The sequence below is a fragment of the Gouania willdenowi genome, chromosome 6 (assembly GCF_900634775.1).
Source record: "Gouania willdenowi chromosome 6, fGouWil2.1, whole genome shotgun sequence".
Taxonomy (NCBI): Eukaryota; Metazoa; Chordata; class Actinopteri; order Blenniiformes; family Gobiesocidae; genus Gouania; species Gouania willdenowi.
Window position 1 is genome coordinate 62,701,532 of NC_041049.1, and position 17,890 is coordinate 62,719,421.

General features: G+C 38.4%; 1 protein-coding gene across 1 annotated transcript in view; it reads left to right on the forward strand.

Annotated features, from left to right (window-relative positions):
- The first annotated feature begins 212 nt into the window (after nt 1–212).
- Nucleotides 213–17,890, forward strand: part of roraa (RAR-related orphan receptor A, paralog a) — a 326,587-nt gene continuing 308,909 nt past the window's right edge. Inside the window, exon 1 of the mRNA XM_028449561.1 lies at nt 213–523. Coding sequence (XP_028305362.1) covers nt 367–523 — 157 coding nt within the window. The 5' untranslated portion in view covers nt 213–366. The remainder of the gene's footprint in view (nt 524–17,890) is intronic.

Consider the following 17,890-nt stretch of genomic DNA (forward strand, 5'->3'; position numbering starts at 1 on the left):
ATATTTGAATAATTTAATTATGATAGGAACAGCTTTTTTAAAAAGATTACAATAATAACTACGCCATAATTGTAATTAATTATCAATTACAATTAACTCCAACCCTGCTGTGTGTGTGTGTATTCTCACGGCTATTGACAACCTCTCCCTTCAGTCAGTCTCTCTAGCGCTGCTAGTGGACAATCACACACACACATACACACACACACCTCCACACACACTCGCATTTCTCATTTCTTACTTCTAGTCTATTTTAGAATAGCAGGACGCGGTGTCGGAGAGCACAGATCGCGCATTATTAGTAGAAAGTGTTATCGGTAGTAGTCACACATTTAGACAGACAGTTAATCAACCTTTGAGCACGACATGGAGTCCCCTCCAGACCCAGCGAGCGGCGACCCGGGCAACGGCGCCTCGGAGCCGGCTACCCCTGTCAGGGAAACCCCGGTTAACCTGGAGACGCTCCGGAAAGCGGAGCATCCAGCCCCGGTCCGGAGGCAGACCTGCTCCAGCACCAACAGAGGTAAGCCATGCTTCACATGGACCATCTTTTTTTTTTTTTTTTTTTTTTTTGAAACACACAATGTGGATATTTTAACCAACTTAACAATGAATTAAAATCGCACCCTATGTTGATGAAATGGTCAAAGCACAGAAGGACCATGTGTTTTCCTCTCTTTCTTTCTTCCATGTGGCTTTAATAATGTGTTAGTGCACATCAGGGTTATTCTGACACCTGGTGATACGGTCACAGATGTCATAAATTAGCTCTGTGAGGACATCAATCAGTCAAAGGAAAGACACACACACACACACCCACACACACACATCCTCTCCCACTTCAAGGTGATAATGTCAAAGTGTTGAAAGTGAACTTTGAGAAACTATGGCTAGTAATAGATATCGATATCGATCAGTGGACGTGTGTCCCTCCCCATGAGTCACTATACCACCCCCCCCCCCCCCGATCTATCTTTTCTCTCATTGGTGTTTCTACCACACACACACACACACACACACATTTTAGTCTATTCCTGCAGCTGGAACATGTGAAGAAGAGTCTGCAGACAGTCCAGTGGCGCAAAGACGCAGCAGCACACGTCGCCTTGTCTTAACGCATCTGATCCCACATGCGCACGTGCACACGCACACGCGCACACGATCAGACGAGGAGTAAAAACAAAGCCCCACATTGTCCGTCCATACCCGTCCAAAGGTCCGGCCCAGGCATTCGTTGCACTGCATAACTGCACGAGGACACATAGGCTCGTTTTACATGATAATATATCCATCATTCACGAGCCGTCCATGTTGTACAGTACAAGACAGTATGTTTAACCACGCCCCCCTCCAGCACAAAGTATACCCAGGCTCAACTTCAAAAGAAACACACACACACACACACACCACCTCTGCTCATGTCAGAGAGCGCGTGGACGCACACGCACCAAACGTGAGAAATAATTCACATTTATATAGATATATAGATATATATATAGATAGATAGATAGCTGCTTTCTCTGTTTTTGTGTGGGAGCGCGCACTCTTCCCCGTGCGCAAGGTTATATTTAGAGAGTGATATGGTGAATGTGGAATGTAAGCTGGTTATGTAACAGGTTTAGCCATAAACAGAAGCGCGCAAATGAGCCCAAAAAAAAAAAATCACCCTGGCGTTTCTTTTTCCACTTTATTTATCATTTCAACGTCTTCCTTTTACACTACAGTGTTTGGTTACTCTAAAACACTTCAGACTTCATTCACACACCAGTGAAAGGAAGGAGAACAGAACAGTGAGACTGTGGCTGGAGCTCTTATGTAATCCTGGGGCAAAGGCAGGTAGTTGGGAGTCCTTCGTAGATTGATTTTTTTTTTCTTCTTCTTCTTCTTCTTTCACAAGTCTGACTTTCAGACACTGCTAACCTGCTGACCCATATCCACCCCACCCCTTTTTATGCAGCGGATTAAAGTGCGTCTGGCAAAGAGAAAGACAGGAAAAAGAACGCCTTTGCTCTGTTATGTAATACTGAATGGGTGGGGAAAAAAAAGGCAGATTTTCACTGGGGCCAATCTCTGAAAGCTGTTTCTCTGCTCCAAGTTTGGAATTCACAGAGAATAAGGCCGATTGTTGTCTTATTAAAGCATAGGATGGCTCAGGGAAAAGTTTGAAAAACGTCTGGAAGTCAACACCAGAGGTGAAAGTAACAGGTTACAAGTACTCGTTACTGTGGTTGAGTTGCTTTTATGAGTATATTTCTAAATCACTCATTTCACTTGTACCTAATCATTATTTCTGAACCTTGCGTGCGTAACAGTCTCGTATCGAGACTTTTTACTTTACACTCCATCTGCAGTACGTTCTTAGCCCTCAATACAATGTTTTATCTCTGTCCTTCTTATGCTCTTCATAATTTTTAGGACATAAATACTTTATTTTTTACCTGTGATAATGTTTTAATTAGATAAAATCATAGTCTAATCCTCATGGATCAATAAATCGAACATCCTTTACCTTTACTCCAAAAAGGAAAGAAAAAGGTTGAAATTGCCTCTTGAAAGTTTGTTTTCATCTCCACCCTAAACACTCTGTTGGTTGACATTTTTGCAATTTGCATTGTGGGATGTGGAGTCCCGTGAACTGATATAGAACTGCATACAAGTGTTTTTACTTCGTTCCTACCGTGATTTCTTGTGTTTCTTCACCAGATGAGGAGGACAGTGGTTTGTTCCCGGTCTTCCCAATGTTATTGGAATGAAGTAAAAACACTTCTATGTATCAGTTTACAGGACTCCACATCCCACAATGCAACACACATACATTTCAACAAACGGGACTGTTTACGGTAGAGATGAAAACCAACTTTCAAGCAGCAATTTTGACCTTTTGCCCTTACCTTTTGGTGTAAATGAAGTTTGATTCATTGATGCATTCACTATGATTTTATCTCATACTAAAAAATCAGTGTAGCAGCTGAGGAACAACTTTTGGAAGTTCCAACGTATAATATAAACGTGTCCTTACACAACCAAACTACTCCAAACTGAGTTTGTTTGTAGCAAAACTGATGTAATTCCAGACATTTATTAAATCTCTTCAAAAAATGTTGGAGTCTTTTGAGTTCATGTGTGTATTTGAGATGGACTGGTGCTCAGAGCAGGATGCAGTCGTTCTTTTTCTCCTGAGTAAGCATGGATTGAATCCCAAAAGCTCTTGACTCTTACAAGGAAAGTATTTTAACAACAGGCTGTAACCAGATGTTTTATGAATTTCATAACGTTTACTGAAAGGAGAAATAAAAAAAAAAAAAACAACAACTATTCTTTACTTGAAAGCTGCTGCCTGATGACTTTATACTAAAAAGTAACAGTTCCTAAATGCATGTTTTAAGGCCCCCAAAACAAAATTGTAAATCATGAAGTTGGAAGTAATATAGCGCCCAACATAACACAGAAAACGACAGCATAATGTACAAAATGTCAACTAAAGTACACAATAATGACTACAAAAACAACATGTACAAAAGGACTTTGAAGATGCACAAAATGCCAACGAAATTGCACAAAATTATAGAAAAATGACAAAAAGACAACAATAACACTAAAAATATAACAAAATCACACAAAAAGGCAACACACACAAAAAAAAATAAACAAAAGTAACTAAAAACACACCAAGAAAATTCACACATAAGAACTACAAAGACAAAACCCTTTGTTCTTTCCTGTATTAATGCTCAAATTGGTCATTATGTTGATAATGTGGCCCTTGGATCAGACTATCACATTTTTGTGGTCCCGCTCTGATAGAAGAGAAGCCCATTTCTGTTTTAAGGAAACTATACCACATGTGGACACATGGATTGCTTATACTACAATAAAAAATGTATCTGGTTGTGTCACAGACTTGTTAGATGTTGTTTAATTTAAATCTTGAGCCGTAGAAACCAATATCTAAAAGGCAGCAGAGCTTATGCATTGCAACCCTTTTTAAACCAGCTGTATAAGACTTTGTAAGGATGCTCACTTCTTATCCTGCATGCAGAACACTTACTGTTTTAACCCTGAGTGCTAATACCTTTTAAGTAGAAAGGGCTTACTTCAGCAGAAGCTCCCCTGTAAGACATGAGAGGGTCAGGGAACAGGCCTTGAAGGGCTGTGGATATTATTACTGGGAAAAAGAAAGAGTGTTATTTTCATACCGCTAGATCCCCCAGCTCTCAAATTTGGAAACAATCAATATTAATGGCTTGGTTATAAAAAGTGACGGCAGAGGCAGAGGCTTGAAAACTTTGTTTTGTAGAGAGCAGGATCGTCTTGTTCATATACACAGCAAAACAATGTCTTATTATAGTCTTTAGGTCCATTTTTACAAACTATATCTCTTCATTTAGTTGTAATCATTTCGGGTCTGTAGAAATTAGTCTCAGCTAAAACACCTTGCCAATATAGTCAACTCAAATTAAATAGTTTGGATAATTAAATTCACGCGCAAACTATACAAATATTTCAAAATCGACCAAAAAGTTATTTAGGAGTAAGTTTTGGTTGCATGAAATTAATATTCTTTGTGTGAATTTCTAACAGCTAATTTCTGATATGCTCATTTTACATTGTTTACCACCCTGTTACGCACAAACTCTCCCCCACATCCAAAAGATAAATCTTCTTTTGTCTACTTTTTATTTCTTGATCAATCAAATCAAATCAAACTTTATTTATATTGCGCTTTTCATACATAGTGTAACTCAAAGTGCTTTACCTAGTTAAAAAACCCACAAACCACACATAGACATGCACAGACACACAGGTTCAAATAGAGACAGTGACATATGGTACATCAATAACGCCTTATTTTAGACTTTGATCAGATTAATAACTCAAATCAGTTTGTTTTGGTCCTCCTAAAAGTTCAACATAAATGCTGATTCCTGTGAAATCCACTAATGGGGAAAATGTGACTTTTATAACGTATAAATACGTGTGGTGCATAAGAGATTTATAAAAAAACTGACATTTGATTTCCCGAGGACACGATGCCCCGTTTCTTCAAGAAATCAATTTTATCAATATCAAGTACATATGAATGTATGAGTTTTTCTTTGAAGTAGCATTAAACGTGACTTTCCCCCATGCTTTTCAAACTAAACATGATTAGTTTATTAGATGTGAGCATAAGTAGGAGCTTTTATGGGGTTGGTACAAGTCAGATGAAAGGAGTTTTTTAATGTATTTTCCATATTTTTTAGTATCTTAGAAGCTTTCACACCGCTGTGAGTGGAGTTGATTTTTGGAATTCTCAAATTCAATCAATTATCATTCTCTGCTCACTGGTGCAGAGAAGGACACAGATGTTGCCCGAATAAGGCAAGGTAAATGTATTTGTATAGCGTATTTCATACACAAGGCAATTCAATGCTTTATATGGTCAAAAAGTTCAACCGGAAGCATTCAACAGCTTAAAATCAATAAGAACATTAAAATCAGCAGTAAAAACATTAAATCAACAATAACGTGATTAAAAATCTCCCTCTCAGTCATAGGCAGTAGAGAAAAGAAGAGCTTTTAACTTTGATTTAAAAAAGTTCACATGTGATGCTGACTTTCGCTCTGCTGCAGTTTGTCCCACTTCTTTGGAGCATAACAGCGTCACATTGTTTGCTGTGAACTCTGGGCTCCACTATCTGACCTGTGTCCATAGATCTGAGAGACCTGCTGGGTTCATACCTGACTAACATCTCACTGATGTATTCTGGACCAAACCCATTCACAGATTTATAAACCAGCAGCAGAACTTTAAAGTTTATTCAGAGGCTGACTGGGAGCCAGTGTAAAGACTTTAAAACTGGAGTAATGTGTTCTAACCTCTTTGTTCTGGTTCAGACCTGAGCAGCAGCGTTGTTGTTTGTAGATGTTTGATGAAGACCATTACAATAGTCCAGTCTGCTGGAGATAAAAGCATGGTCGAGTTTCTCCTGATCTTTCTGAGCCATTAAACCTTTCACTCTGGAGATGTTCTTTAGGTGGTAGAAGCTGTTTTTGTGATAGATTTGATCTGACTGCTGAATGTCAGATCGGAGTCAATCAGAACACCAAGGTTTGGGACTTGGTCGTGATCTTTTAGAGATCGAGACTCAAGATACTTGCTGACAGCAGTACTCTTTTCCTTGTTACCAGAGACAATCACCTCCATCTTGTCATGATTTAGTTGAAGGAAGTTTTCATTCATTCAGCAGTTTACTTTTTCTAAGCAATCACACAACACCTCAATGGGACCATAGTCATCTGGGTCCAGTGATAGATATACCATAGTTGTGTATTGACTGCATAGCTCTGATAATCAGCCATACAGTTCTGTAAAATGTGTCCTAAAGGAAGCATATATTGTAAAGGCTAAACAGAAGGGGTCCAAGAACAGAGCCCTGAGGAACCCCACAGAGCATTATTATGCATTAAGCATTATTAATAATGCTTGCAAAATAACTTGGCTCTACCAAGTAGGACTTAAACCATCCCACTTTGCAATTTGTGCAACAAAGTTGTATGGTTCAACAATTCAAACACTTTGACGTAATAAGTTTCTCCTTTTCCCTCTTTTTAAAGTAGTTTTTGTGTTTGAAGAACCTCACCGAGGTCTTGTCATCACCTGCTATTTACCGGTGGCTGAGACCCTCGACAGTTTTCATTGTCTCTCATCACTTGATGTCTTCAGCTCAATGATTAGCTGATGTGTGAAATGTTGACATCTGCTCCTTGTTTAGACTTTGACACCTCAGCCATTGAATCAAAGTCCTACTCATGAGCTTCAAAGGTCAGATGACATTTTAGCAGCAGATGGTTTCCAACACAGTGTACGTGTGGATGTTAAGGACATCTGCAGCTGTTAAATGAGCGTCTACTGAGAGCTGATCAGTGGGGGTGTGAGACACAAGCAGCTCATACACATATCTTTAACAGAAGGAGGACTCTAGTATCTTGACCTTATGCTTTTTAGTTTTATGGATATTTTAATTCATTTTGCAACAAGGGGCTGGCCACAAATATATATTTAAAAAAAGTATGATAAATCTGATGAAAGGCAGATTTTTTAATTCTTACTAAAAAAGTCTCAAAGCACAACTCCTTTGATAAAATTTTTCTGTTTTGTATTTGCAACAAGAGCACTCAGAGAGTACAAACCTCCACCAAGCATCAAATATCCTCTTTGCCACATCATAGGTGGAGTTTGAGAGGGCAGCAAAAAAATAAAATAATATATATATATATATATAGAATGTCTTGAGTTTTGCTTCACAAATAAGGAATGAAAACAAATGTACCAATCTAACTGTTTTTATTATTATTATCTCTCATTTCTGTAACACAAGTTTTGAAAGCTGTATTATGGACCTGCCAAAATAAATCCAAAATGCAGCTTGAAATGTTCAGCACCCCCTGTAACATAAAGCTGATATCCGAGTTTCTGAGAAATCTATGTTTATGTATGATTCTTTTGAAATGCGAAAAAAACACCGAACTAGTCTTTTACTATGGTCATCTGCCGGTGGTCATTCATATACATTAATGTATATAAGTCCCTCCTTTGTCCTATAGACCCCTATACAAATGGAAACGATTGCCGAGTGCGCCCAGCCAATAGGCTTTGACTTCCTATTTTTGAGACTGTCAATCAAAGTGAATGCAGAACTGTGCACGGAAACAAGGCAGCGCATCAGCAAACAGGTAAATATTAATTTGGCTCTTACCTGACCCATAGACCGATATCAATGCAACCTTGTTATGTTCTGCGATGCGCATCCAGAAAAGTAGAGGCGTAGCTTCTAGTAGTTTGGCAGAGGCAGTGGAAGGAAGTGGAGCTGTTTAGGGCGGGACATTGAGACGTTTCTCAGAAACTCCAGATAGCAGCTTTAAAGAAGGAGAGAATAAAGTTGCTCAAATTAAGCAGTATTATTATTTATATTGTTCTACATGATGTATCATACAACACTCAATACATGTGCTTTAATATAGGATACACACTTGAACATGGAGGGATAGACTTGCTGGCAGTTGTAAATCACTAAGTTAGACACAGGCAAGGATAGAATAAAATGATTAAAAACATTATTAAATCTAATGATGTAGATTATGGCATTAAAACAACGTTTCACCGCCTTTGGTGAATGCTGAATGCATGCACACTCCCGTCGTGGCCGGCGAAGTCGATTTCGTCAGGTAGGGGGGAGTAGATTGGAACAGCACCGCTAAATCTACCGCTGCCCCCGCAAACTGCACGTATGTGCCACATAGTCACAGTTTTCTGGATCAATTACTGTCTACAGTTTCTTCAGCTAAACAAATGAATGCATAAAATCACAAACCAAACTAGCCAAATTAGAGTGGACAAAATGGACAAAAAAAGTGGTAAAAATGGTTCAAAGTGTCAATATTCGTTTAAAAGTGGCAAAAATGCAGGGAGGGGGGTTGGCATAATTTAAAAAGTAGGAACAATTAGTTTAAAGTGGTAAATAATGGACATGACACATTGTGAATGTAGTTAAATCGGCAAATACAAGCATGAAATATGGTGGAAAGAGGTTAAAAGTGACAATAGTGGGTCAACATATGTGGCATTAAGTGGAAAAGTGGTGGAAATGGTTTATAATTGCTGAAAATGTCTTCAAAGTGACAGAAAAGGCAGAAAAGGCAGAAAAGGCATTGAAATGTGATGGAGAAGTGACAGAAATGGGAGTAATGGAGCAAAAATGCATTAAAAGGAGCAAAAATATGGCAAGAAAAAGTGATTAAAATACGTTAAAATATGCCAAGTTTGGTGTAGTTGCAGAAAAATGGTCAAAATATGCAAAATGGGGTCAAAATGTTAAAATAATTTTTTTTAGTTTCTTGAAGGCATCTGGCGTCCCGACCCCAAGGTTAAGAACCCCTGGTCTAGAGAGATATAAAGTTCAGATAAATAGTTGGTCCTCCAAGCCAGTACACTATGTAGACATTGATAAAGGCCTACCAGCTGTCAGCAGGTTTACTGAGGTGGTTGTGATGCTACAGAGATAGCATGACTCGGACGTCTGAGAGAACACATTGCTAACATTCTGCACTTGACTTGTGATTTTCCCAAAGATTTGACCCTCGAGCTTCAGTATTATGTAACCAATGTCTTCATAATGTAAACTTTGTGCAAACTTTTGTTTGGTTTTAAATGATGTAAATCCTTTCATTGAACACGATTCAAAGTGTCTTTGTGCTTTTTTTTCCCCTCAATGTATGACTTGTTGGTTTTGGTATTTACTCAACAGTGTCTTTCCCTGTTCACAACTAAGGGGCCAAAGATCTGAAGTTGTTTGAAATAAACTACTTAGGTACTAATATAGGCCCATTAATTGTACATTTAAAACCATTTACTTCAGTTTTATTTGTACTTTGTTGGTAAAGCATTGCAAACTGTCCACACCAACTGTCATTGCCCGATCTCGTTAGATCTCTGAAGCTAAGCAGGTCTGGGCCTGGTTAGTAGTTGGATGGAGACCACTGAGAATTCCAGGTGCCACAGTGGGGGACAGTCACCCCAGTGGTATCTGTCATTGTGTCCTTGGGCAAGGCACTGCACCCACATTACCTAGTATGAATGTAGTGTGAGTGTTGGTGGTGGACAGAGGGACTGATCGTGCACTATGACAGCCTCACTTTGTCAGTCTGCCCCAGGGCAGCTGTGGCTACAACAGTAGCCTACCACCACTGAGGGTGGAGGAAAGAATAATGCCATAATTCTGTAAAGTGCTTTGAGTGTTTATGATAAAGCACTATATCAAATCCAATGCATTATTATTATTAAACTACCCATGCTATACATTCTAAAGAAAGTTTCGAGGTTTAACCTAGACAGAGTTTTTAAAGTTTGACTCATGTGGGACAGCACCAGTGGCTTAACTGGGGCTGGCTAGGAAATGTTGACTGATGACAGACACCAGATTTGATGTGAATTCTCCAGTGGTGACTGATGGCTCAGATCTATGGCCCATTTACAGAAGTTTGTATCTCAGATAGATTTTTGTGGAGCTCTAAATGTAATGCTCCAGATGCATCTTTGGAGAGTGTTAAAGGGCTCTAAATTTAATGTGGCACACTGTGACCCATACGTACACGTGCTGGTCAGACCCTCATTGATATAAAAGCGGCGTCGCAGCAGAGCGATGGAAAAGGTCCAAATGTTCCCACTGAATAGTTGAAGTGATACATCTAGGGGTTTTAGTTTCCCTACCATTGTTGATGGAGAAGAGCATCTGTGATGGCCTGTAAGCTTCTCACATGGACTATAGCTTTGATCAGTAGTATCTCTGAAACCATCACGCATTTGCCTTTAAGCAAAAAATCAAATTGGATACATACATTTCTACACGTTCCTGATCGGGGCCTGTTTATTAATTTATTTATTTTACTATCTTGCTCCCTGCAGTTTTTGTATGACATAGGTTAGATTGACAAGTTTTCTCTTTATTTTGGTCATGTGTTGTGAAAGAGAGGAATAAAATATAGTAAACCAGGGGTGCCCACATTTTTTTAATTGAAGGGCCAAAAATGAATTGCAGTGGAGGGCCATGGGCTAAAACTAAACATTCATAGTCCAGTGCGTGGAAGAAAATAAGCCAATAACATAACTGTGCAAAATAAACACTTAAAGTAATTTTGAAAAACGAAGAACACTTTTTTTTTATTGTGTTTCATGGCATACAATTATGAAACATCTAAATGTCAGACATTTAGAGCAATATAATTTCAACAAAATGGGACATAACATATCCCGCCTATACAATCAAAACACTATATTCCACCTGCCTTAAAAAATCCTTTAAAACTTGAGAAAAATTATGTAATTCGACCTCAGCTTTATTTATTTTTAATAATAATAATAATAATAATGATAATAAATCAGTTTTACATAGCGCTTTTCAGAGAAAACTCTTTTTTTCTTATAAATCACTGTACTGTATTACATATTTTTTATATAAAAAAAAAAAAAATAAATATGCGCAACAGGCGAAAACTAAACGCTTGTGGTCCAATTTTGGCCCGCGGGCCTCAATTGGATGGCCATGTAGTATAGTATAGTATAGTATTGTATAGAACAGTGTTTGTTAAACTTTTTTGGCTCAAGTACTAACTTTCTCTTATTTCTGAATCCAAGTACCCACTTTTGTCCGACTACAACATTTTGCTTTGTAAACTATTTAAAAACACTCTTGTTATTGTTTTCAAACAAAAAAATGCACATTATAGTAAAACACATGGCTATTTAAACGGCTGTTGTGATTTTGAGTCAGACAAACACTGTTTTATGACGTGAAGGTGGACCTTCATCCTCTCAGCGGCTGCACCTTGATAGTGATGTGCCCCGGATTACACCATTTATCAACTCAACTTTATTTTTGTAGCGCAATGTACAACAAAGTCATCTCAGAGCGCTTAAAATATAAAGTCTGTAATAAGAAAGAAGGAAAGAACCCAACAAGACTAGTTGAGCCGTGAACCAATAATCATTTTATCCGGGTGTCCCAGACTAGTTGAGCCGCGAACCATCGATCAGGAACCGCCAGCCCCGACATCAAGACACCTAAAAAGAAAAGAGAGCGGAGGGTGAGGAGAAGGCACAGACTGCAGAAAAAACATTATACACTATGATACACTCGTTCCTAGTGGCTAGGCTAATATTAATATTAATATCATTCACAAACCCTGCCAGACCCCCTCCTTTCTGCTTACCACTCTCCGTTGTCCTGTAAAAGTTGGAAGCCGTCAATTCCAAAACAGAGTCCGGTGTTAGCGCTGTGAGCCACGAATCCTTAAACATCCCTGCGCGACATCCTCAGTTCACGAGGGATGTCGGGTCTCGCTGTATAGGCTGGTGTAGCATTAGCACGGAGTGCTAACAGCTGATTGGTAGAAACAATGACCGTGGCTCCGAGCAGTGACTCTGGACACGATCGCAAAGATTGCAGACACACGCAGCAGAAAAAGGAGTGCAGTTTGCATTTACATATACAATAAAGTATAATGTATGTTCTTTATTAAACCTCAGTGTTTGTTTTAGCTATAAGATAGTTTGAGAGGGAGGAGCTCACATTCTAGGAGGTGTGTATTATGGTCGGAGGAGAGAGGATTGACAGGAGGAGTTTCCGGTAGGTGACATCACATGCCGGGCAAAATCCAACTCGCCCGTTTAGAGCTGAGTTCTTTTTCCAAAATGTGGAATAACAAGGGAGGGAGGAAACAGAAAAGTTTCAACTTGCTGGTCAACGTAATCATGATTGAGTTGAACATGGATAATTGAAGACACAATTCCATTCATTTTCAGACCCGCTTTGTCCTATTTCACGGTCGCGGGGTGAAGACATAATTGTAATTTAAAAATGTAATTGACCCCAACCCTGTCTGGTGGTACTGCAGCATCTCAGCTAGATGGTCAGTCATCATGAGTTTGATAGCCACACTTTGTCTCACTGTTCTTTTTAATCATGCATGTAATTTTCTTGGTATTCCATTGTCCAAAAACATACAAACAGACCTGGAATAGAGTTAAAGCTGCTAACCCCAATATTTTTCTATGAGAAAAATCATACTGTGTTCCTGTATTCCTATCAATTAATCAAACATAATTTATGGAAAAACTTTAAAATACATCGAAAGACGAAATTCAAATTCGAAAACAAGCAAAACATCATAAAAAAGGCCTAAATTCAAGGTAAATGTTGGACTAGACACAGGAAAAAGTTTAGACGAGCCAGCAGACACAAATAAAATAATGTATAACGTGAGCTATGGGGTACTTGCGATAGGAAATAAAGTCTAAGGGGTACATGGGCAATAAAGTTTGGGAAACACTGATCTAGTTTGTTCCGGGATTTCTCTGCGATATCGGAATCAATTAAAAACACTTTTATGCACCCGTCTCTGCGACTCTACAAATCTAACAAATAATGTCAGATTAATGGATCTATGAGCATTTAGACATTCTGTCTAATACAAATAAATCAGTGGGTATCAGCTGACTTTCCCACATGTGCTTTGAGAACTGTGATAATTTAACTATGCCCGTACTTGGGTATTCTCAGACACAAACTAGTTGGTGTAACTTTTACCTCTGCACTTTTTCTTCATTACTTCACCACCTGTGAAGTCGTTACATTTGATTTGCGAGAATTTGACTTTGAATTTTTTCCAAATCCAAGAGAGATTGCTCCAAGAACAAACCTCTCCCCGGAGCACAAACATCGTTATTCCTTGATTCTATCGCACTAGATGAGGTCACAATAGTGAGGAAGGCAAAGCATCCATACCACATCCACCCCTTGTTATTTCTCCATAGATCAGTCGAGCGAGCGTACTTTAGAAAGTTTCATTGTCACCTGAAAAAATTGAAAAAAGGAAAAAAACAAACTCAAGACAAACTTTTAGAGACATAGGGGATAAAACAACTTGAAAATCAGTGTCATTTCTGTGCCTTGATTATTTATATTGGAATAGCAAGCGCGGCTTAATCTCATAAATAAAAAAGGGAGAGATACTGATCCGTCCCCTCCAGGTAATGCGACCACTTAATCGAATTAGCTCCACTCTCAGGCTTGACGGGCTCTTCAAACACCCCTGGTGACTTCTGAGTGCCGATTACAATCAGCTACTATTTTCAGCCTTTGATTAAAATCTGGTGAGGTTGGAAAGAATATTTTGAGCGCAGAACTAACTAATTATTAACATTGCAGTCCGTCTCTCCCTTTTTTTTTAATTTTTTTTTATGCCAGTTACTTACTAAGCATCAAAAAGGCGAGAGTATTTAAACAACATCCTTTTAGTATTAATCATATTGAATTACTCTGTGGAAGATTAGTTTGGTTTTACTAAAAATCTCTCAAAGACAATGTCTCAATAAATGACTAGTGCTGTGTCTAATACAACTGTGTGTAAAGTCGTGGTGACACCAATAATCCACTTGTGTCTGTTTCATATTGTGACATGAGGATTCGATAATCTTTATTGAATATTGTAATCTTCCATGCTCATTTTCTCATCTGGCAGAGAACAGCCAAGCACAAGACTTGACTCATGTAATAATAGAAAATGATCCCAATTGTTCCTCAGTCACTGAATCATTGCGATGTGCCTGCCAAAGACAATTCAGCTCCTTTGTTACTTTCTAAAAGACGGTTTTGAATATGAATACGTCACTAATGAACATTTGCGTCTTGCGAGTGTTTGTGATCTGATTGCTTTAGTGTGGCACGATGGGGTTCAATCAGTGCAGCCGTGTTGTTTTATAGACACTGACTGAAACACCAAATCACTCTACAGCAGAGATGGGCAACTTTTATCACAGCGGGGCCACAAAAATGTGACTGAATCTGATCCGAGGGCCACATTATCAACGCTCATGCAATAATGGCCAATCTAAAGGTTTTGTCTTTGTTTGTTCTCTTTTAGTGTAGTTTTGTTGTTGTTTTTTTTCGCCCGACAAGGAGGACAGTGATTTGCTTGACAATATATTTGTTCAGAGGTTACCAAACTGGGGTACTCAGGAGGTACACAGAAACATTTGTTCGTTTATTTTTTAACGTAACCATTTTTTCTCATCCATCAATAATAATTTGAGGCACAACTCTTTAAAATACACCAAAAGATGAATTTCAAATTCGAAAACAAGCAAAACATCAGAAATAAATAAATGAAAAAGGCCTAAATTCAAGGTAAATGTTGGACGAGAAAAAGGAAAACAAAGGGGTTTGTCTTTGTTTGTTCTCTTTTTGTGTAGTTTTGTTGTTGTTTTTAGTCATTTTGTGTATTCATCGGTGTAAAATACAGGGGGAGATAGTTCAAACATGAATTCCAAAACATTTAATTTAAACTGTCCTATTTTGATGTGTGATGTATTTTACAACCGTTTAATGACAAAATATGTAACATATTTATATGCCACACTCCTTTCCAGCTGCACACTAGGTAGCTTCCATCCCCACAGGAAGCGTTCGCCCACCCCTCACTCAATCACAGGTGCATGGAGGGGTCAAAAGTTTGCTGCGGGAAATTGCATGCATTTTGTTCAAACTTTTCTGTGGGAGGACCCCCAGACCCCACTGAGCGGAATAATTCTTGACCCGCCCAATATTCAAACAAACGTTATGCTCTTGTGTGTATTTATCTGTCATTTTGGAAATTTCTGCTTACATTTTGTGTAATTATTTATTTGTTTTCATTTTGTGTGTTTTATGAGTCATGTGTTTTTTGTTATTTCTTGTGTGTAATGTTTTGCATTCTGTTTATTTTTCATAATTTTGGTTGTCAATGTGTGCCTTTTTTCTGTATTTTTGTCGTTTTGGGTATTTTTTCTGTAGATTTGTGTAATTGTGTTAGCATTGTGTGCATCTTTGGAGTCATTTTATATATGTGTTGTTGTTTTGTGTGTCTGATGTCTGATGTTCCCCCATTTGAGAAACACTAGCCTAGATCATGTGAACTCCTTGTGTTACCCTCCGAGCCACCCTAGACTTGAAAATGCATTGATATGATGATACATTAGAACTCAAAACAAGTCTTTATGTTTTCCTTACATTTTATAAGTCAGCCTTTTTTTGAGCCTGCAATAGTGTTTTTTTTTTTCAATTTGGTATTAAATAAGTTAAGGAAGTATTCATTGAGTGTCATCTTTTGTTAAACAAGTGTGGCTTGTGATGCTCATTAATTTCTGCTTGCTCCACTTGCAGTGTTTGGGCTCCCTTTGCTGGCTTGGTGCCACCGTGTCTAGTGAAAGAGCCACTTCATCTCTGTCAGGGACAGGTGGAAATTTGCTGCACACTTCTAATTGGACAAAGTGCCTTTCAAACTGCACGGCATCATACACAGATCAGATTATCATACAGCCCAGGTGTCAACAGAGGTTTTTTTTTTTTACCTCCCCTCCTCCTCCTCTGATCCCTCGTTCACCTTTTGGTGGATTTTCAGAATCTCTCCTGATGTGTCACCGTGTGAACTCTGTGCTGCACTTCAGAGAGTTACAGTAAACAGTGCTTGTCACTTAATCTAAAGCAGTGCTTCTCAAATGGGGGTACGTGTACCCTTAGGGGTGCTTGAGAGAGAGAGGAGAATGTTAACAAATTAAACATTAAAAGGATAAGAGGATAAATGTTTATTTTTTAGATAAAAATGATAATCATACTAAATATTGCCACCAACACACAAAACAACAATAAAAACACACAAAATAAGAGAAAAATATACTGAACAGACAAACAACAACAAAATACACAAAATGACACCAAAAACACACACACACTGAGAGAAAAATATTTACTACTATATTACCAGCAACACACAAAACAACAACAAAGACACACTGAGGGCCTATACTATGAAGCTAGATAATTATATCCTGGATTTATCTCCGTTAGCGGGCTTCATCTAACCAAACATTCCTTGTCTTCTTCTTGAGAGAAGCTGTCCTACGACGGTTGATAACAACGCGCTAATTTAATTCAAGTGATTTCAGCCTGGGTACGTGCGCGCTCTTATAAAAAGGGGTGGAGATTGTAGCGTCTGACTGATCACTACAATAGAGAAACCTGGCAGAGTGACCTTTTTTATAATGGGGAACAGCTTATGATCTTACACAAATATAATTCATTTAAAACCATGTGGACAGCAAAGAGCCACAGTGTTCGTGCAGCGCGCACCAGGAGGGATTGGTTAGGAGGCGGAGCTTAGATCTGATCCACTTCATAACCTGGTCCTGACCAGGTTAGATGTTCAGCTTAAGTTTAAAATTCTGAATAATTAAAATCATCCATAATTCAGACCAAAAACAACACTGTTGTTACAGAAAAGGCAGGAGTGAAAGAACACAGACAGGAAGCTGCTGACACTGTTAATGTGTAAAAGCGTGAGATTATTTATGATATGAATCCATTGGATGATAAACGGACGGCGCTTTGTTCAGTTAAACTTTATTACAGCGCACACGTGTTTCTATTTAGCTGTCAGATCGGCACCAACCAGGATCTTCTAACAATGGGCCGGTCGCTTTCTAAAAGATCTGATTGGTCAGGAGGCAGGACTTTAGTACTCGCTCAGATCAGAACAAAACCTGGTCCCGACCAGGTTAGTCGTTCAGCCTAAGTTACCATGGTGCTTTAGCTCCGTAAGACGTTAGTGAGCTTTGACGTTAGCACGATAAGAGGTTATGTGGCTTCGCAGTATACCTCCTAAATGAGAGAAAAACACACAAGATCACTACAAAATACACAAAAATAACAGAGAAACATACAAAACGACATAAGGAATAACCAAACGATGCCAAAAACACACAGAGAGAGAGAGAGTTATTTAAATAATACCAACAACACAGAAAAGACAACAAAAACACACACAATAAGAGAAAGATATACTGAATATTAAAAAGAACAGACAAACAACAACATACACAAAATTATGATAAAAATTATCTTCATTAGAACATGAACTGAAAATACAAAGGCCAGTGCTGGTTCCTCATCAGGCAGGGTATATGTAATATATATATAGTTAAAAATGACAATAATACCAAATATTATCAGCAACTCACAAAATGACAACAAAAACACACAAAATGATGATAGAAATGATCTTGACTAGAACATACAAGGGTCAGTCTTGGTCCTACACCATAAGGGAGATGACCATAAATGAAAGAAACTTTAGAAATAAATCACTTCAGGAGGCACTAAATGTTGTTTCTTTCCACTTATTTACAAAATGAGATTCTTTAAAATATGTTTTATCACTTGTTCTTTCCATCATTATGCTCTATAGATGTTTTTACACAGAATTCTAAGCAAAATGTAGTAGTCGGACAAATAAGGGGACTTGAGCCAAATAAGTATGA